The sequence below is a fragment of the Neolamprologus brichardi genome, chromosome 15 (genome assembly GCF_056152115.1).
Source record: "Neolamprologus brichardi isolate AB-2024 chromosome 15, ASM5615211v1, whole genome shotgun sequence".
NCBI lineage: Eukaryota > Metazoa > Chordata > Actinopteri > Cichliformes > Cichlidae > Neolamprologus > Neolamprologus brichardi.
In genome coordinates this window covers 25,868,528-25,887,353 of record NC_142118.1, presented here as the reverse complement: position 1 = coordinate 25,887,353, position 18,826 = coordinate 25,868,528, and the positions used below count along the sequence as shown (strand labels likewise).

Here is an 18,826-nt window from a genome sequence, read left to right as displayed (position 1 = left end):
CAAGGTGACATGGTTGAAGTCCCCCAAGATTGCAATGAAGGCACTCAGGTGCTAAGTCTGTAACTGGGCTATGGCAGAGTGGATAGTGTCACACGCAGCTGTGGGGTTGGCAGAGGGAGGAATGTAAACAGGCTCCAAGTTCAGAAGGGTAAATTCCCTGTGCAAATAATACGACCTGAGTCCAACAGCGCACAGTTCAATGTCCGGACAACAAATCTGTTCTTTGATTGTTATGTGAGCAGGGTTACCCGCTCGCTGCACTTTCCCGGTCAGCCCAAACAGTGTGGAAGCCATTCACGGATGCGTTGTCATCGGGAATATCCTGGTGCTTCCCTGATTCAATGAAACACATCAAGCTACACTCCCAGTACTCCCTCTGATTCTGTGCTAGCGCTTTCAGGTCATCCATCTGGTTTGCTAGTGACCGAACACTCCTGATTATAATAGGTGGCAGACACGGTTTGCATCTTCTTCTCTCTTTGTTCCTCTGCTGTCTTGCCATCTCCTTCTTTCTCCTCTTCTGTCCTCCACCTCTGTATCCTCAGTGTGTTTTCCTCCAGATTTCAGCTGGTACTTCCATGGGTCTGAGGACTGATAAGCTGGCCGGCATCAGGTCGATCAGCTGATCTCTGGAGTAAACCATCCGTGCGGTGTGTAGGAGCTGTGCCGCGGTCCCATTCCTCAATAAAAGTAACACTTGCGCGGTCACAAGCAGAACCAAAACTCTCGCAATTCACATGATTGAAAGGAAAGCTATTAGAACAGACGAACACTCTAAGTACAAAGTAAAGGACAAAGAAATAAGTAAGAAAAGGTTAAACTAAAGAAAAAAAACAGAAGGAACTGTACTGCATGCATGGTTGACGCATGCACACTAAATTTACACATTTATGTCTTCTTTAATGAGGCAGGTTTTTACCTTGCAGTAGGAAGTGACTGTTGCTGTGAAGTGGGACTGTATAAATAAAGTTTGAAGTTAAAATGTTGCACCATATTGACAACAGCAGGACAAACACAGAGTGGAGAGAAGTTGTTTATTAACATCCCAAGTCAAAGCTTAAAAGAAGATTTTAAAGTCTTTGATTGGAACCTCTTGGGTACATTGTTCCTTTTAGTCTGGGAGTCACATGGTGCCTCTTTGATACAGGAATTGTGTTACTGTTCCTTTAACAGTTCATTCTAACCACCACCTCCTCTCCGTCTGTCAGATGAGTTCCAGGGTTTGGAGTCTCTCCGTATCTGAATGTCTGCTTGATGGCCCGGAAGTAGAAGCGGGTCCAGCCCTCTCTGGTGGAGTCCTCTTCTCCTAAAGGGACTCCTCGGCACTCCAACCTCAGTTCTGTGTCGTCTCCTCAATCATCCAGCTCTAGGCTCACGGAGGCATAGTGGTCTAGAGAAAGTCCAGAGAGGTTAGTGTCCCTAGAAGCAACAGCAGAAAAAAATGAATGCATCACATCCTAATAGGAAGACTCACTGCTGGGCCATGTCCTGAACTGCCACTTCATGTCAATCCTCTTGTCTGGCACCTGTGGGGAGGGGCACAGTCTGGTTTACCATTTCGTCATGGTACAGCTTTGCTAATGTGTGAGTGATTGGGCAGCTGTGACCTCACCAGCTGTGTGAACTGTCCACTGATGCTCCCATCCAGCAACTGGAATTTCCCCCCACAGCAACTGTCCACCACCGCTGATGAGCGTGTGAATACCTGCATGAACTGCACAGAGATGTCAGTGGTATAAAAATAACCTTACTGGTCTGAGATTGGCCTAATTTCAGGTAATGCCGGGGCCCAGTTCTGATCACCTGGTTAATTGTATTTGTGTTTTCATTGTCTGGTTTCAGTCAGTTTCAGGCCTAGAATTCATACTGAACTCGTAAAAGTCTGACACCAATTTTAAGCCTAGATTTGACCTGATTTTAATCAAACAAAGTTTTTCTTGCTGGCTGGTCATGACTGATTTAGATAAATTGAACAGGGTCTTTCATAGGGCGTCATTTATAACCTGTTCTTGTCTTTCTTGGTCTGTTCTGATTTCGTCTGGTCCTTCCTAGTCTGTTCGAGTACCTCTTGGCTGATGAATGTCCTGTAGAGTTCATGAGCGTTGGTCTGGAATGTTTCTTTCAGATCGAAACTGCAGGTTTGGTTACGATCACCTGTGGGACAGGGGGCGGTACTGGAGGAGCACTTGGGGGCGGGGATAATCTGCAGGACAACACAGAAAAATCAAAGGTCAGCACTTCAACAGTGAGGCTGAACAGGAGCTAAGTCAGGACAGGAGGAGCATCCTACTTGGGTTTTATTGGTCTTAACCTCATTCTTCTTGGTCGACACAGATGAATGCTGCTTCAGTGCGTTGGTGGTGGGAAGAATCATTCCCTGACCAAACTCTGTGGGATCAGAGGTCACAGTTACCCCAGGGGTCATCTCCCTGGCTGATCTTTACAGGTGTAAATTTCATAATGAAGCGTTTTAGGGACTGTCTCAGAGTAATGGCTTGCTGAGGGCTGAAACTACAAACGTTCCAACCACCAGGAGAAGCTCAAAACAGAGTACTAAAGCTCCACTTAGATTTAACGTGTTTTGCTCACATGCATTTGTAGTGGATGTGTCACAATCCTGGGTCTTTTTACCCAGCGTTTTGAGTTTTTGTTTATTTTGATGTTTATGGTTTATGTTTAAGTTCATTGGGTTTTCTAAGGTAATTTGTTTATTAGTTTCCCCTTAAGTTTTCAACCCCTGTATTAAGTATCCCTTGTCCTTTATGTGTTTCATGTCTTCATGTCTTTTGTTGTCAAGTTCATGTTGTCACATCTGCGTTTCATTATGTTTCCTATTTTATTTTGAAGAGGTTCTGTGTTCCTGTGTTCTATGTGTTTAGATTTACGTTCCTGTGATGTCGTTATCCTCACTTGTTATAGCTGTTTCCCCATGTGTTTCCACTTCCCTCATTATCCTCCTGTGTGTATTTAGTCTGTGTGTTTTCAGTCATTTCTTGTCAGGTCGTCTGCTGTGTTCACGTCATGCATCCAGGTTTTTTCCATGTCTCCATGCCAGGTTTCATGTTGAAGGTTTTTTCATGCTTTAATCTTAGTTCACCCAGTTTAGTTTATTGTTTAGTTTCACCTTTGTCTTTTGTTTTGTACTTCTTTCCCAGCCTTAATAAACAGCTCGGTTTTGTTATTCCATGTCACGTTTCACATTCTATTTTGGTCTGCATTTGAGTCCTTTTTCGCAATACATACAGTCTGCCTCAGCCAGACTCTGACAGGATTGCTGGGTGCTAGAGTTAATTGTAGACTCTGGTTGTCTCAGTAACTCACCCCCTCATATCAGCAGTATTCTTAACACTTTGGTATTCACTTCCAACTATTATCTCAAGCCTGGACCCACCCACCTCTCACTGCTGAATTTCACAGAACTTTAATGGTTTCAAGTTTCCACATTACTTCTAGCTTTTTCCTGTTTAGACCCACCCCTAAAAGGCTTTGATAGTTACTGACTGATCTACTTAAGAGACACAGAGGAGACACCCACGAACAGTTCTAAAAACTCCTTATGGTCAGAAACTGCCTGATGTGTTCTAGGTAACACACCTGATTTTAGCCGCTGGACATACTCGCCCAGAACCCTGCGAACCTCCTGGACGCCGGAGGTCTTCATGAGGTCCAGGAGAGGTGTGTTGGGCTGGTCTTTACAGAGAGCCACGCAGATCTGGATAGCAACATAATTATCAATACACTCATCAGTGCAGTCATCACTGGGTTGCAGGGTATGTGATCAGAATCAGAAGTCAAACTCACATCCAGGTCGTCCTCGTCATTCTTGTCAGACAGGTTGGACACATCAATAGTTCCTCTGAACTTCACTCCCCTGCAGGACATCCCTGCACACAGAAAACAGTTGGCACTACAGAAAAAGAGCAACCCTATATTAAAATCCCCGCTGTACACGTGGCTAGAGATTCTGGCAGTCATAGTCAAATGTATTCCAAGGGCCAGAGCGGGTGACACTGAGTCAAAATGAAACCTTTCATATAAGGATAAGAGTAGATTTAGTAGTTATAATTAATATCATCAGCAAAGACTTCTGGTTTATAATAATGGCTTACACAGCAGTGGGGAAGAACTCTTCAGTATTATCTTTTTTCAATACCATGTGCCAACACAATGCAGAGCCACTGCTTGAACTCTACTCCCATAGAGATTGATTATCTTGTTTAAAGTGTTACCTGACTCTGAAAAAGAAAGACTGAAATCAAAAGCACTTGACTCCCTGGTATAAATGAATAATGTGCATTTTCAACCAGATAACCTGTGAGCTAAAGAGGAAATGGTGTCTTGCTGATTTAGAAGATCTTCATTTAGCCAGGAAAAATAGTTTGTTGCTCAATAAAAGTAAAGCTGGAACATCTGACTATTCAACACTCATAATGAAGATTCTTTACAGTTTTTCCCCAGTGACCATTGAAGGTAGGGTTAATGCTGATAATATTTCAAAATAACTGCTCAAACATGCTCCGAGAGTTATCATCATGATAGCTGCCACGTTGTGCGACGTGCTTCTAGAAGAACTTTGGCTGAAAGGTTTACTGCATGGGTCTCAAACCTAAATGAGCTATGGGCCACTGCTGGCACTGTCATCTTATTGGAGGGCCACTTCAGTGTTCAAGTAATACAAAACAAACAAATAAGAAAACACCCACAAATATTTTCTAAAATGTAGTGTTGTATTTTTAAATTTCAAATATTGTATAACAAGACAAAACGTTTTTTTCTCACTCTTAACTGAAGCCCTTCATTGAACCACCAAATAAACACACCAGTACTCTCTACCTGGCCAGACACATGGCAGCACTTCTACTATCATTTTGTTCATATTTAACAAATATGCAGACATAAGTGTACACATTAGTTTTTGACTCTCTCACTGAACTAACAGAGCCAATACCTCAGCATATTTGTACTCTCTGCTCATATTGCCTTCATATTAAATCATTTTTGGCTTTTTAAATAACTTATTTTAACAAAAAAAAAGTCACTTCAAGGATCAAACTGGCAATATACGGGGCAGCAAGTAGCCCCTGGGTTGTGAGTTTGAGACCCCATATCTACAGCATCTACGTGAAGGTTAAAGTCAGTCACATGAACCAAATTTAGATGGTCTCCCATGATGAATGGATGGACGACATCATCAGTGAGATCACTGACTCAGCCAGCTGAGTCTCAGCTGCCACTCGTAGAAGTAGAAGAGCTTCCCTTTGCGGTTATTGATGGAAGCTTCTCCCTCCAGCTTAGTGACTTCGGTCAGCTGGCAGACACCCTCAGGTCCCTCCACCTGCACACCGTGCAGCAACTGATGGAGGCACTCCGAGGACCAGGAGGACACATCTCGCTCTGTCCTGACCAGGGGAGAGAGGAGGGTCAGCGGGTACCAAATCACGCCCACCTCTGACATCACAGAGTTCAAAAATACCTCCAAACATGTGCTGAACCAGCTGCGGCTCACATAACACACACTGAAAGTCTAAAATAGCTCATCCTACAGTATCACATACACACTGAGATCATTCTGGAAATGTCCTCTTCTTACTCAGTCATGACATTCAGGCTGTTACCATGGAAATGAGGCCAGTGCCCTCAGTTACCTGCAGGAAGCCCCAAAGGTTACTCAAAAAGTAACTTTTGTTACTCAAAAGCTTGAATACACACATGAAGAGGGGCCTCAGCATGTCACATGACTGACCTTCTTGCGCGTTTTCTGTCACTGAGCTGAAGCAACTTCTATAGCAACAGCATTACCTGAATTCTGCCTTCATCAGTCTGTCTGTCTGCCACATGGACCAGTTTATATTTATTACAATAAATAAGTAGTAGTAATAATAATAGTAGTATGAGTACTGAAGTGATGGTAGCATTGATGAAGATGAACAGACCAGTGCCAGTTGTTGACGTTGGTGGCGTCAGCTCTCTCCTCTACTATCCATCGAGGGTCTCCTTCACCCCACTTAGCCATCACGATCGCTGATCAATACAGGGCCAATGAGACACTGCTGCTCACACTGCTAAAACCCTAAGCCTGATACCAGCTGAAACATGAAACGCCCACTTCCTCTTAGCACTGTCAAAGTAAAAGCACAGAGGACGTGGGACCCTGACAGTTACCTTGAGGCCAGCTGTGGGTCTTTGCTCCCAGATTGGGAACCAGCAGAGCTATACCTGCACGCTGCTCTCAGGTGATAATAACCTAAAGCCTCCCAGGTGGAAATAAATTAGCTGATGTCTGCAACCAATCTGTTGACAGTCACATCACTGATGCTGAATGTAACAGACCAATCAGATCCATTTTTAGAAGAACGACTCCTCTGGTTTATGTGATGTTTTATTTTCAGACTTTTAAGACAATCAAATTAAAAAGAACATCTGTCTGGTTTCCTGCTCCTTTAATCGAATTATTGATTAGAACAAAAATGGACTTCCTGGTGCAGCGTACTACAGCTCCCAGCAAACTTCGCGCAGCCGGAAGCATCCTCCGTCAAAGAGAAGGAGACGAAGAAGCAGGTGAAGGTAAAAAAACAAACAAACAAATAAACAGCTGATTGATTCTCATCGATTATCAGGTTTACAACCAGCGGTTTGTGCTTGATGTCTACAGATTAGACACCTGCGGAGTGACGTCACATTCCCACCGTTTGTCACTAAAAACACTAATATACGGATTTTTTATTTAGCTAGCTAATGCTAACATGCTAATAACAAACCTGCAGCTGTTACCAGAAAACGTGTCTGTAAAGGTTCTCAGTCATCCAGGTCATCGTAGTCTAAGGAGCTTGGAAAGAAAAGCATCTGGACTTATTTAAGTTGCTTGAAGACGTTTCACCTCTCATCCGATAAGCTTTTTCAGTTTGACCCTAGAACCGAAGAAGCTCCTCGGATAAGAGGTGAAATGTCTTCAAGCAACTTAAAGAAGTCCAGACGCTTTTCTTTCCGAGCTCGTTACTAGAAAACGCACACGTGCATAGCAGATGTAAGTCCGGGATCAGAGTGTGTTTGGACTGACAAGAAATCAGGTTTAGCCCGTCCAGAACCGCTCCAGGCTAACCAACACGGGCTACGGCAGACTGCAGCGCACTACAACTCCCAGCAACCCCGCGAAATTGTAGTGGTTCGGTGTGGGAACGAATCATAACTCACAATAATCTCTATTGAGAGCTTCAGTAGATTTTCTTAATGTACATGCTGTGATCAGCTGATCTGCTGCTCTTTATGGATGTATACACCTGAATTCAACAAGATGTGAGCCGATGTTTCCTGAGTTGTCCTAGCTGATTTCATCCTCTATACTGACAGTACACTGTTTATGCTGTCTTTATATTAGACACTATACAACCATCATCAACTGAAATTTATATGAATCTCTGCTACACTTGATGTAAGCTACCTGAAATGAAACCACAGCATCTGTGCACGTACCTTTACTGTATCCATCACAGTGCAGAAAACTAACCTGTTTATCTTTTTCTCTCCCTGTGAAATGCAGCTGGACCTTAAGCTGTAACACACTGTGAGACAAACTGCACACAAACAGTTTTTATGTTTGCTGATGCTTGTTGAGCTGATAGAAACGCTGCATTTCAAACTGCTTGACACTTAAAAAACGTTACTCCCTTTATGCTCGCTCCTCTTCAGCAGGGCTAGCTAGATGCTGAAGTACCACAAACACAATTCATGGACACCCCTGGCTATGACTATGAAGGTTCGCAGTGATATAAAATAATTACTCCCCTCAGATGTGTTAAAACTAAAGTAAGGAGCAGTTTTGAAAATATAAGGAGTAGATGACTGTGAGATGACCAGCCGGGAAGAACAGGCCGGGTTCCGACCCGGACGAGGCTGCAGCGACCAGATCTTCACCCTACGTCGACTCATGGAGGAACGGATCAGATGTGGACGCCGAACAGTCATCATCTTCATTGATTTCAAGTCTGCGTTTGATTGCATCGACCGGCCAGCCTTGTGGAGGGCTTTGGCAGCCGAACACATACCCGTGAAGATCATTGAGCTACTACAAACCGCCTACGATGGCTCGACCAGCCAGGTATGTATTCATGACGAAGTGTCCGAAGAATTCCCCATCATGACAGGGGTCCGGCAGGGCGATGTGGTGTCACCGCTATTGTTCAACATCGTCATCGATGCGATAATGCGCAAAGCATTTGAGGGCCGCCGCGGAGTCCAAGCCTCGACCGATCGATTTATCACCGATCTAATGTTTGCTGACGATACCGCCATTTTTGCCGAAGACGACACAGAGGCAACTCACATCCTCTATGACATCGCCCGGCACTCCAAACTGTACGGCCTCAAGGTTAACGCCGAGAAGACCAAAGTCCTGACCACCGACGGCTCACCAACGATCGTCCACCTCTACGGTGTGCAGATCAAACAAGTCCAACAATTTCAATATCTGGGGTCCCTCGTCGAGGAGAAGAAAGTGGCATCATCAGTGGAGATACGCTCCAGAATTGGGCAGGCGGGGGCAGCATTCGCTTCCCTGCGCTGGTGTGTCTGGAAGAAGAACAACATCTCATTGGCAACAAAGATCCGCCTTTACCGAACCCTGATCCTGCCCATTCTACTTTACGGCTCAGAGACGTGGACAATGTTCAAACACGACCTGAGCAAGCTCGAAGTTTTCCAAATGCGTTGCCTTAGATGCATTCTCGGCGTTTCCCTTCGCGACCGTCATTCGAATGACACCATCCTCACCAGCTGCGGCAGCCAACCAACGATCGGCGACCTAATCCAGCGCTGCCGACTCCGTTGGTTTGGCCACATTTGTCGAATGGACCCGAGCCGCTACCCCCATGACCTACTCTGGTTGACCCGCCCCACCGATTGGAGGGTGCATCGAAATGCACCAAAGAAGACATGGATGAAACAAATCCAGCATGATTTGAAGGCCCTTCGACTTGACCTCGAGCAGGCAAGAACCATCGCCTTAGATCGAAAAGCGTGGAAGATAATCGTTGGTCAAGCAAGAGAACCGGCGGCACCTACAACAGCGTACTGGTTGCGCGGCAGACCACCGCCGCTGGTCGCCCGCTAAGGACAAGAAGAAGAAGTAGAAAGTTCAGTTCAGATATTTGTATAAAATGTAGGGATAAAAGTAAAAAGTTGTAAAAAAAAAAAAAAAACTCAAGTAAAGTACAGATACCTGAAGATTCTGCTGAAGTATTTGTAATTCGTTACTTCCCACCTCTGGTCCCAGACTAGATAAATGTGGAGGGTTCAGGAAGGACATCCGGATCAGGCATGCAGGCCATAAAAAATCAGATTTCCATACTGGATCGGTCAGGCCCGGGTTAACAATGACTGACTCGGTGCTGCTGACCAACAGGTGCAAACTGGGCTACTATTGGCTATTACTACTGACTACTATTGAAGATGAAGGAAGAGGAGAGGGAGAATCAGAATACTTTAATAATCCCTAAGGAAATTATGTTGTTACAGTTGCTCCAAGACAATAACAGTAACAGACTAAACTAAATTAAATAATATAAGATATTACAATGTTTACAAAATAATAACGGGCAGCATGGTGGCACGGTGGTTAGCACTGTTGCTGCACAACAAGAAGGTCCTGAGTTTGGTTCCACCATCAGGCCAGGGTCTTTCTGTGTGGAGTTTGCGTGGTTTCCCTCCGGGTACTCCGGCTTCCTCCCACCATCCAAAGACATGCACTTTGTGGGGATAGGTTAATTGATTAATCCAAATTGCCTATAGGTGTGAATGTGGGACTGAATGTGAGCACGAATGGTTGTCTGTCTCTGTGTGTTAGCCCTGCGACAGACTGGCGACCTGTTGAGGGTGTACCCCGCCTCTCGCCCTATGACAGCTGGGATAGGCTCCAGCGCTCCCCGCGACCCTGAAAAGGATAAGCGGAAGCAAATGAATGGATGTTTACAAAATATAAGAAATAGCTCTAATGTATACAAATATATTTATAAATATCAAGAATATTAGAGACATGACCTATACATGATTGACATTTTACTCTGACCTGTGAAACGTTGTTATTTTACTGTACAGGGTGTGCAGAAGGGTGTAACTTCTGCATTGTGCATTAGATGGAGGAGTTGTACGGAGATATCCACAGGCAGGAATGATTTCCTGTGTCGTTCAGTGGTGTCTTATGGGTAATCGCAGTCTCTCACTGAGCGTGGTCCTGGGACTGGCCAGCACATCATGGAATGGGTGGGAGGTATTATCCAGCATTGTCCTTATCTTGGACAACATCCACCTCTCAGATACCACCCTAAGGCAGTCCAGCTCCATCCTCACAATATTACTGGACTTGGGGATCAGTTTATTTAGTCTGTTGGCGTCTGTGACCCTCAACCCAACAGCATGGGATGGCACTGGCGGCAACAGACTCATAGAACATCCTAAGCATTGTCCGACAGATGTTGAACGACCTCAGAGACACGTCTGGCCCTTCCTGTTGAGTGCAGTGGTGTTTTTAACCCAGTCCAGTTTATTGTCTGTGTGTACTCCAAAGTATTTATAGTCCTCAACAAAGTCCACATCGACTCCCTGGATTGAAACAGGGGTCACAGGTTTCCTCATCCTCCTAAAGTCCAGGTCCTTCTGAGAGGGCATGTTAGGAATAGGAGGCAGCGAGACAGAAGGAAAGGCAGGAGTGTGTAGGTGAGAGTAGGACTCTAAGTGTTGGGACTGTGATGGGAAAGGGAAAGAGGGTAGATATACTATGAGAGACCAGCAAAGGCCAGGAGCAGTGGAGGTGGATTCTGCTGTACCTTGGTGTAGATAGAAAGAGAAAGAAAGCAGGGGTAATGTTGGAAGTAGAATATGTAAATAGGGTTGTGGCAGTAAGGAGAGTCTGAAAAAGGATCATGATTTTAAAGCTAAAAGTCAAAAGGTGTGGAGTGGTAGAGAGTGTTCCCACACGGTTAGCGTGGTGATTGGAGCAGACTTTAAAGGATATGTAGGTGAAAGGAACATCAGACAAATGCTTTTCTTTGTGCACTCGTGCTACAGTCAAAGCTGATTTCAGTTTGTGAGTGGGAAGAGAAAAATGGTGGCATGGTCTACAGCTGCTGAGGGGTGGGGATATGGACAGGCCTTTAGATTTGAATGCACAAAAGAACAAGAGCACGATGGTAAAGAGTAAACTACATTCAGGAAAGAAACAACTGCATTATTCTGTTAACACAACATCTAATAACATCTGCACTGAGAGCATGCTAACACAAAGCTAGCCAAGAGCGCAGAGTGATGTTAAAGCTGAGTTGTATGCAGACCCGAACCCAGCAGCCAGAGCCTAAACTTCATCATATAACAAAGACAGTAATGAGCAGTCAGGCTGCAGCGTCTGTTTCTACCTGTCCATGTGTGTGTACTGTAGAATCACCCTGGCAACCACTCTGCAGTGTGCTTTGGCTGATTTTTGGTTTTACTTTGTGTTTATGTGTAAAAATTGTATGCGTTTCCTCATTAGGATAGAGATCTGTGTCAGGTTTATACTGTTAAAAGTAAATGGGTGACAGTTGTTTCAGGTAATTTCTGGAATAATGAGAAAGTAATGTAACAAGTAGTGTAATAAATTACTTTCTTTAGCGAGTAATTAAGTAACATACTTTATGAAAAGTAATGAGTAATGTTTAACAGATTTTTTTTTTGACCAATAACATAATAGTGCTAATAATACACACTGAAAATGAAAAATATGAAAAGCTTAGCATATGCTGAGACGGTGTTTCTCACTGTGCGCCACTTCCTGACCTGTGATCTCATCACATGATCAATAAGCAGAAACAGAATGACATCATGTGATGCAGGCTGTGTCTTACCAGCTAATAGCTTCCTTCCTTTCTGTGTTGACAATTTAAATAAAGAGTCACTAACTCTTTATGTCCAGATGATTAAGAGTAAAGTTGACGAGGAAGACTACTGGCACAGCTCCAAGTTTAAAGCGTTCACCTTCGATGATGAAGATGATGAGTTAAGCAGGGTAAGAACTCCAGAACCAGAAGCCAGAGTGAATTGTTCTAGCCCTGCATGTGTATCATTGATTTGATGTGGCTGTCAGGTGTGATTTTTAGGTGTTGTTGTCTAACAGTTGAAGGAGTCTCGGCAGGCAGTAAACAATATACGGCGGCTGGTGGAGGAAGACGATGACGAAGATGATGTCGAGAGGGTCAGCTGGAGTGGCGAGCCAGTCGGCAGTAAGACCCCTACATTCTCCTCATTTGTCACTTCTTTGGAGAATGCTGAGATTTGATTGGTTATAGGGTGGTTACCTGTCATACTTGTGTCCACAGGTATTTCCTGGTCCGTTAAAGAGACAGCTGCCTCCAGTCAGAGGGCAGATAGAGAGCCTGCCTTCCCCAAAATTAGCACTGACACGCCATCGATCAGTAGGAGCCAATCGGGATACTCACTGAGCTCTCTATTCAAAGGTGATGACGGTCACATGACTCAGATAGACCGAAGCCTGATCATGTGATTCACTGCCGTTGTCATGTGATTCTGTGTAGGAAAACCTAAGGTAGGGAACTTCCAGACCTTCAGTGACGGTGAGTCCTCAGATGGCTCAGGTGGTGTTCTTATACTTTTACGATATTTCACCTAGTCAGGGTCATGTATATCAGGGTATATAAATGACTGGTGGTTGGATGAATATGAGATGATGTTGAATGGTGATTGGATGAATATGCAATGATGTTGGTTGGTGGTTGGATGAATATTGGATGGTATTTAAAGGTCAAATAATGGTTGTATAAATAGTGGATGATGATTAGATGGTGATGGATGATGTTTGGATAGTGATTGGTTGATGGTTCGATTAATAATGAATGCTGATTTGATGGCGCTTGGATAATGGCTGCGTGAATACTGGTTGACTAATGGTGGTTGGATGTTATTTGGTGGTTGCATGGTCATTAATGATGGTCAGATGATAGAGGATGTATGGTGGTTGGATGTCTCGCTCAGACTGACATTTGTTTTTTGGGGTTTTTAGCACTTACTGACTCCTCTGTCAGGCTCTACGCTCCTGAGCTCCGAAAACCAAAGTCTGAGTACAAGGTAAGATTACCCTGGTTAAATAGGGTGTTATATTTAGTAATCTAATTACTATGGGTGTGTAATATGGCTGTTCAAATATTGTGATAACTGTTAATCTCATTATAGTTATGCTTCAAAATCCAGTTGCTCTTGGGTATTCTGATTACCCATGAGTAATTCAATTATAATATCATTAACCTGATGTAAGTTGATGTGCACGACTAGTCGACTGGACAACTAATCTTCACTGTTGTCACTAGTCGGTAACAGACATATGAGTCATTTAACCTAGTTGTTTTACATTTGAATTAATCCCCACTGCTGGTAAATAGTTGTGTCCTAATCTTATGGAACCATCTGCCACCAGGTGAGAAACGCCAAAAATCAGCCTCATATTTTAGTCACCACTGTTATTTCTAGTTCTTTTAAAGGCAAAAGAATGAGATCACAGACAATCCTTAGCGATAGGGCAAGGAGTTCAGTTGTTTGGGAAGGGTTTAGGGTAGAGTCGATGCTTGTCCACATTTAAAGGAGCCAGTCGAGGTAGACACCAACTGGGTAAGGTAGTCCGACCAGGGATATCCTGCCAGGAGGAGGCCGCTGTGTACACCTGAGACATGGGTCATGTTTTGTAAACTCAAAACATGTTTTAAATAATTTGGATTCCTCAAAACAGCCACCCTTTGCTTTGATTACTGCTTTGCACACTCTTGGCATTCTTTCGAGGAGCTTCATGAGGTTGTCACCTGAAATGGCTTTCCAACAGTCTTAAAGGAGTTCCCAGAGATGCTGAGCACTTGTTGGCCCTTTTGCCTTTGATCTGCGGTCCATCTCATCCCAAACCATCTCCATTGAGTTTTTAGGTCATGGTAAATGGTAGATGGACAGATTCTTATATAGCGCTTTTATACTCTGTAAGGTTTTCTGAGTGATGAGAGGTGTGACGTGTAACTGTTTGCACAGACCATTTTTTGAAAAAACAATTATCGGATTCATGAAGCTGAACTTAAATCATGCATAAATGATTAGTATTTATTCAGGTTTGGATGTATGCGTTTGTAAAATAGTTATACTCTTGCTCAGATTGCTTCCGATTTTTGTGTGGATTGACGTACGTTACACACAAATCACTGCACACATCTGTAAATCTTAGTTTATGCTTTTGGGTCATGTCGTACGCATTTGCAACCCTTTTGTGGAAAATTCCTCTCCGTATTTAATCACCCCCCTCTTTTCTGGTCAGAATGAATTTTTAAACCAGCTTTGAATCAGGGCCATCCTGATACGCATGAGGAGGAGCTCACTGATGAGTCGGAAACAATATTTAGTGTTGATTATGTTCACAACGGAGAAAACTGCCTGGCTTTTGTGTGTGGAGCCAAACATGGTGACTTTCCTCACACCTGTGGAAGGTCAGCTCATGCAAATGGCTCTTTTGAGTCCACATCTGCTGGGAGATTGCATCTGCAGAGGCCCAGCATTCATCTGTTGCTCTATTTTCACTGTACACTTTTTGTTTTTGCACAGCATGTTTGTTATTGTTTCATGCCACCAGTCTCTCTTTATTCAGTTTTCAGACACAGTTGTCTGTGTTTCTCCTTTTCTTTTTTCTCCATCGCTGTCTTTTCACTGTCTTTTCATGTGTAACTAAGTCTCAGCTGTCAGATTTACCGCCTGGAGTATACAGAGTTCATTGGCTGAGTGGTATCACATGGGGTGGCTTAAGTTGCATCCAACTGGTCTGTGCATTTCTTTAGCCACTGAACCACTACCATAAAGACCAGAAAATGCTGGACCAGTTAAAACAGAAGCACCCTATCAGCTTTGAAAATTTTGCCTTCTGTTTTTACTGGAAGTCCGGTTCCGTATGGGACAGCTTGTGGGTGCGGCTCAGGACCCCAGTCCGCCTATTAGTGACCTCTGGCTTATGTTGACATTAAACGGTTCTCAAATTTAACTCCATATCCGTATTTCTTAGTTTTAGACCAGTGGCTTACTCTAATATTTTTCCCTCATTTAGTCGACTAAGAAATTAGTCACCATTGCTAATTTAATTACTCTGGGGTAATGTGATTACAGTTATGTAGTCCTGTGCTGTCATTTCTAATGGTGATATGGTTATTGTGATGTCAGGATTATGTCAGTGATTGGTCACCTGAAGAGACGGTTCAGAGACTTCAGCAAGGAAAGGTAACACACCTGTTCACCCAAGTCTGAGTATTTCTGCTCTGTATTAATATTGTAAATATTTGTACTGTGTGGCAGGCCGTGTCTCTGGAAAAATTCAGTGTGGTACTCTGAGCATCAGTACTCTGTAGTAGTAGTACTGTGATTATTTGTACTGCATTGTAGGCTGTGTCTCTGGAGAGGTTCCGCACACTGCAGGACAAACTGCTGCTGCTCGATCTCGCCATCGCCGCTCATGATGGAAACGTCATCACGGCTGTAACTTGATCTGATTCATAACGGCATCATTTAAACTTTATTAACCATCCCATCAGACACAACTGAGCATGCTCTGTTTATGTTTCAGGTTTTAATCTATCTAAAGAGGACGCTCTGTAAAGGTGAGTGTGGTCTTGATCCCGGTCCTGCTGGTTGATTGGTTCTCCCACTGACTCTGTTTTTGTTCTCAGAGGTTTTGTTTCGAGAGCTGGAGTCCAGGCAGACAGCTCTCAGACACTTCATCCACTACCTGAGTGAGACCCAAAACCAGAGGCTGCTGCTGGAGCTGCACAGGTTTGCTCACACCTACAAGTACACCTGTCCCTGCTGATTACTGCCCTCGTCTGTATGAAGCGTGATGCTGAACATGCTGCAGGTGTTCTTGTGACTGAGTGATGAGGTTCAGGTCAGCAGGTAGACATTCAGATGTGTCACAGGTATCTGGTGTACACCTGTACAGATAGAACTCTTTTGATGTGTTTGCTTTCTTCCTGTTCCTCAGAGCACTGGGCAGAGCTGAAGATGCGGCGGTATGTAGTACTCTGTAGCTATAAACACATCAACATTGATTCTTCTGGCGTTCATTGGGATGATGATGATGCCATTTCCTGTTTTCATGGCAACAGCTGCTTCAGTATAAGGAACACTTGAGCATCACAGATGAAAACAAAAGACGGGACTTCCTGAAGAACTGCCTTAGGTCAGTAATCTGATTACACTCAGGTAACTGTTAGTGTTTGTTGTTTACAGTTGTTTGTTCATTGTTTTCAGCCTCCCATTTTCTGCTGAGGACCTGGCCCATGTTCAGGATCACTACACTCTATTGGAAAGGCAGATCATCATCGAGGTCAGTAACCAGTTAATTAAGTTCATGACGAGGTTGAAGGTTTCTGATTGACTAGATCCAGTTTAATCACTGTTGTTGATAGGTGACAGACCGGCAGGCTGAGCGTGGAGGGAAGGTGGAAATTTTCCAGAAGTTTCCCAGAAAAGCTTTGATCCTCAACATGCCGCTGATCACCACGCTGTACTACTGCTGCTTCTACCACTACACTGAGCCAGAGGTCAGTCTGTTAGCCTGTGTTAGTTCCTGTTAGCCTGAATTAGTGTTAGCCCCTAGTAGCCTGCATTAGTGTTAGTCCCTCTTAGCCTGAGTTAGTGTTAGCCCCTGTTAGCCTGAGTTAGCAGTAACCTGCAACTGTGTTTATATTTCAGGGGACCTTCAGCAGTCCGTTAAATATCCGTCAGAACTTTAAGGTGAGAGCTGACTGGTTTGCTTTGACTTTTGACCTCTTTTGATCTGTTTGACTCACTGACCTGTGACCTCTGAACTCAGATCTCAGAAAAGCAGTACTTTGTGACAGCTTTGGCTGCAAGGGCGAAGCTGAAGGCATGGCTGGACGTGGACGCTCTGTTTGCCAGCAGGAATTGGCTCGGGTTCACCAGGAAGAAATCACCACTGAGCTTCCAGCGAGTTGTTGACATCCTACAGAAGAACTCCGCCCCCACACACGTGAGCTACTGTAACACACCTGGTGCAGAGGTAGTGAGAGACGTAGCCATCAGCTTGTTATTGATTTTTGATCATTGGTTATTGATTACTGTCAGGTGCTGCAGGACTACGTGGCACTCGTGGACGACGGAGAGTTGAGGCTCACTTTGGCTCAGAAACATAAATGTCACGACATCGTCATCAGTGTGAGTCTGCCAAATTTGATTTAGCTGCTTGTGGTGGAATTAAGGCACGACGGGTCCAAGGATCATAGTTTTGAGCCATTTTATTGAGCACTTCTCACCACAACAACCAACCCTTGAGTCCCCGTGTTTTAACACCGCAGGTGTGATCTGCAGATGCCGTGCAGGTGCGTCCGCACGGCACCACAGACCACGCCCCACCACACTGCTGCTTTAAAAATGACCAATCAGAGAACAATACTTTGTATGATGTCATGATGATGTTGTATCTCTGGGCAAATCAGACATACCGGGACATGAAGGACCGGCAGCTGCTGCTGGGATACCGTGGGAAGGTGGTGAGGGGCTCAGCAGAGGAGAGGAAGATTGATGACCTGCTCAGCAACCCGGTGAGGAGGGCTCCTTTGTGAACTATATAATAATAATGGATTGGATTTATATAGCGCTTTTCAAGGCACCCAAAGCGCTTTACAATGCCACTATTCATTCACTCTCGCATTCACACACCGGTGGAAGCAAGCTACGGTTGTAGCCACAGCTGCCCTGGGGCAGACTGACAGAAGCGAGGCTGCCATATTGCGCCATCGGCCCCTCTGGCCAACACCAGTAGGCGGTAGGGTAAAGTGTCTTGCCCAAGGACACAACGACCAGGACAGAGAGCCCGGGGATCGAACCGGCGACCTTCCGGTTACAGATACGCTTCCCAACCCCCTGAGCCACGGTCACCCCGATATCATGTGACTTGACATGTGACTAAACTATTTCTTCTTTTCTTTCAGCAAATTCGCTGGAAAAACTAACATGGCTGTCACCATGGCAACATGAATGTCCTTCCAGCCCATCTGTGGCTGTCTGAATCGATGTAGCTCTGCCTACATAGCCAGAAAGGGGGAGAGTCATGACTCTGATGTTCCTTTGAAAACAGGAAGTGACTGTATTGATGTGAGAAAGAGGGGGTGGAGTTATTTCTTCATGTTTCATCAGATAATTGGACACACCTCTGACATTAATTCTGACATCATCACGCCAAATAAAATAAAAACACAGATTGATGCTTCAGGACAGCACATGCTGGGATACGGATGCTGCTGCCATATTTGTCCGAGTATGTATGTGTGCTCTCAAATGTTCAGGTTGCCACCTCTCATAGACAGATCTGTCCTAAAGTGAACAGGTTTGAAGTTTCCCAAGTAAAACAAAAATCCAAAAGCTGTGATCAATCCCATGTTTCTGTTAACATGAAGAGCGGACTGATGTATTAAATATTCCTGTACTGTGTGAGAAAATAAATCATAACTTTTAATTAAGAGACATCAGAAACAGCTGATTTTTGCTTAATGGATTTTTTTTAACCTTTTATTTGTTCACAAACATAAAGTGCAAAATAAACACAAACATCCCCGAAACCCATCTCTCTGTTACAAACAGCCAATAAACATTTATATATCAATTATTGACTCTCCTCGTTTGTATAATTAATGACGATTTTTTTTTCATCACCACATGAGAGATTAAAGGTAAATAAACAGCAGCTTTGAAGAGCAAACATTCAGATATTTATCGGGTTTTCAGGCCAAACATCGATATTTTTCACTCCGCT

General features: G+C 44.1%; 2 protein-coding genes across 4 annotated transcripts; one reads left to right on the top strand and one right to left on the bottom strand.

Annotated features, from left to right (window-relative positions):
• Positions 1 to 1,020: 1,020 nt before the first annotated feature.
• Positions 1,021 to 6,268, bottom strand: ahsa1a (activator of HSP90 ATPase activity 1a). Its single transcript, XM_087852606.1, is given in 9 exon segments — positions 1,021 to 1,390; positions 1,475 to 1,526; positions 1,613 to 1,714; positions 2,066 to 2,203; positions 2,291 to 2,388; positions 3,595 to 3,712; positions 3,802 to 3,884; positions 5,209 to 5,399; positions 5,934 to 6,268. Coding segments are annotated over 9 exon segments (1,086 nt in total). The 5' UTR covers positions 6,014 to 6,268; the 3' UTR covers positions 1,021 to 1,166.
• A 184-nt stretch (positions 6,269 to 6,452) lies between these two features.
• vipas39 (VPS33B interacting protein, apical-basolateral polarity regulator, spe-39 homolog) lies at positions 6,453 to 18,676 on the top strand. Of its 3 annotated transcripts, none has more exons than XM_087852603.1 (19): positions 6,453 to 6,564; positions 11,916 to 12,031; positions 12,140 to 12,245; positions 12,342 to 12,479; positions 12,558 to 12,596; positions 13,043 to 13,107; positions 15,220 to 15,276; positions 15,439 to 15,531; positions 15,620 to 15,653; positions 15,723 to 15,825; positions 16,034 to 16,061; positions 16,158 to 16,231; positions 16,303 to 16,378; positions 16,461 to 16,595; positions 16,747 to 16,788; positions 16,868 to 17,044; positions 17,140 to 17,229; positions 17,511 to 17,615; positions 18,006 to 18,676. In XM_087852603.1, exons 1-19 carry the CDS (start codon positions 6,468 to 6,470, stop codon positions 18,024 to 18,026), a joined length of 1,596 nt encoding a protein of 531 aa, XP_087708729.1. In that variant the 5' UTR covers positions 6,453 to 6,467; the 3' UTR covers positions 18,027 to 18,676. The 3 variants fall into 3 exon arrangements, with proteins under 3 accessions (XP_087708729.1, XP_006793460.1, XP_035764885.1); XM_006793397.3 differs by having other exon boundaries at positions 6,483 to 6,564; positions 11,939 to 12,031; XM_035908992.2 differs by lacking the exon at positions 6,453 to 6,564 and adding an exon at positions 6,955 to 8,095 and having other exon boundaries at positions 11,939 to 12,031.
• The last annotated feature ends 150 nt before the right edge of the window (positions 18,677 to 18,826 follow it).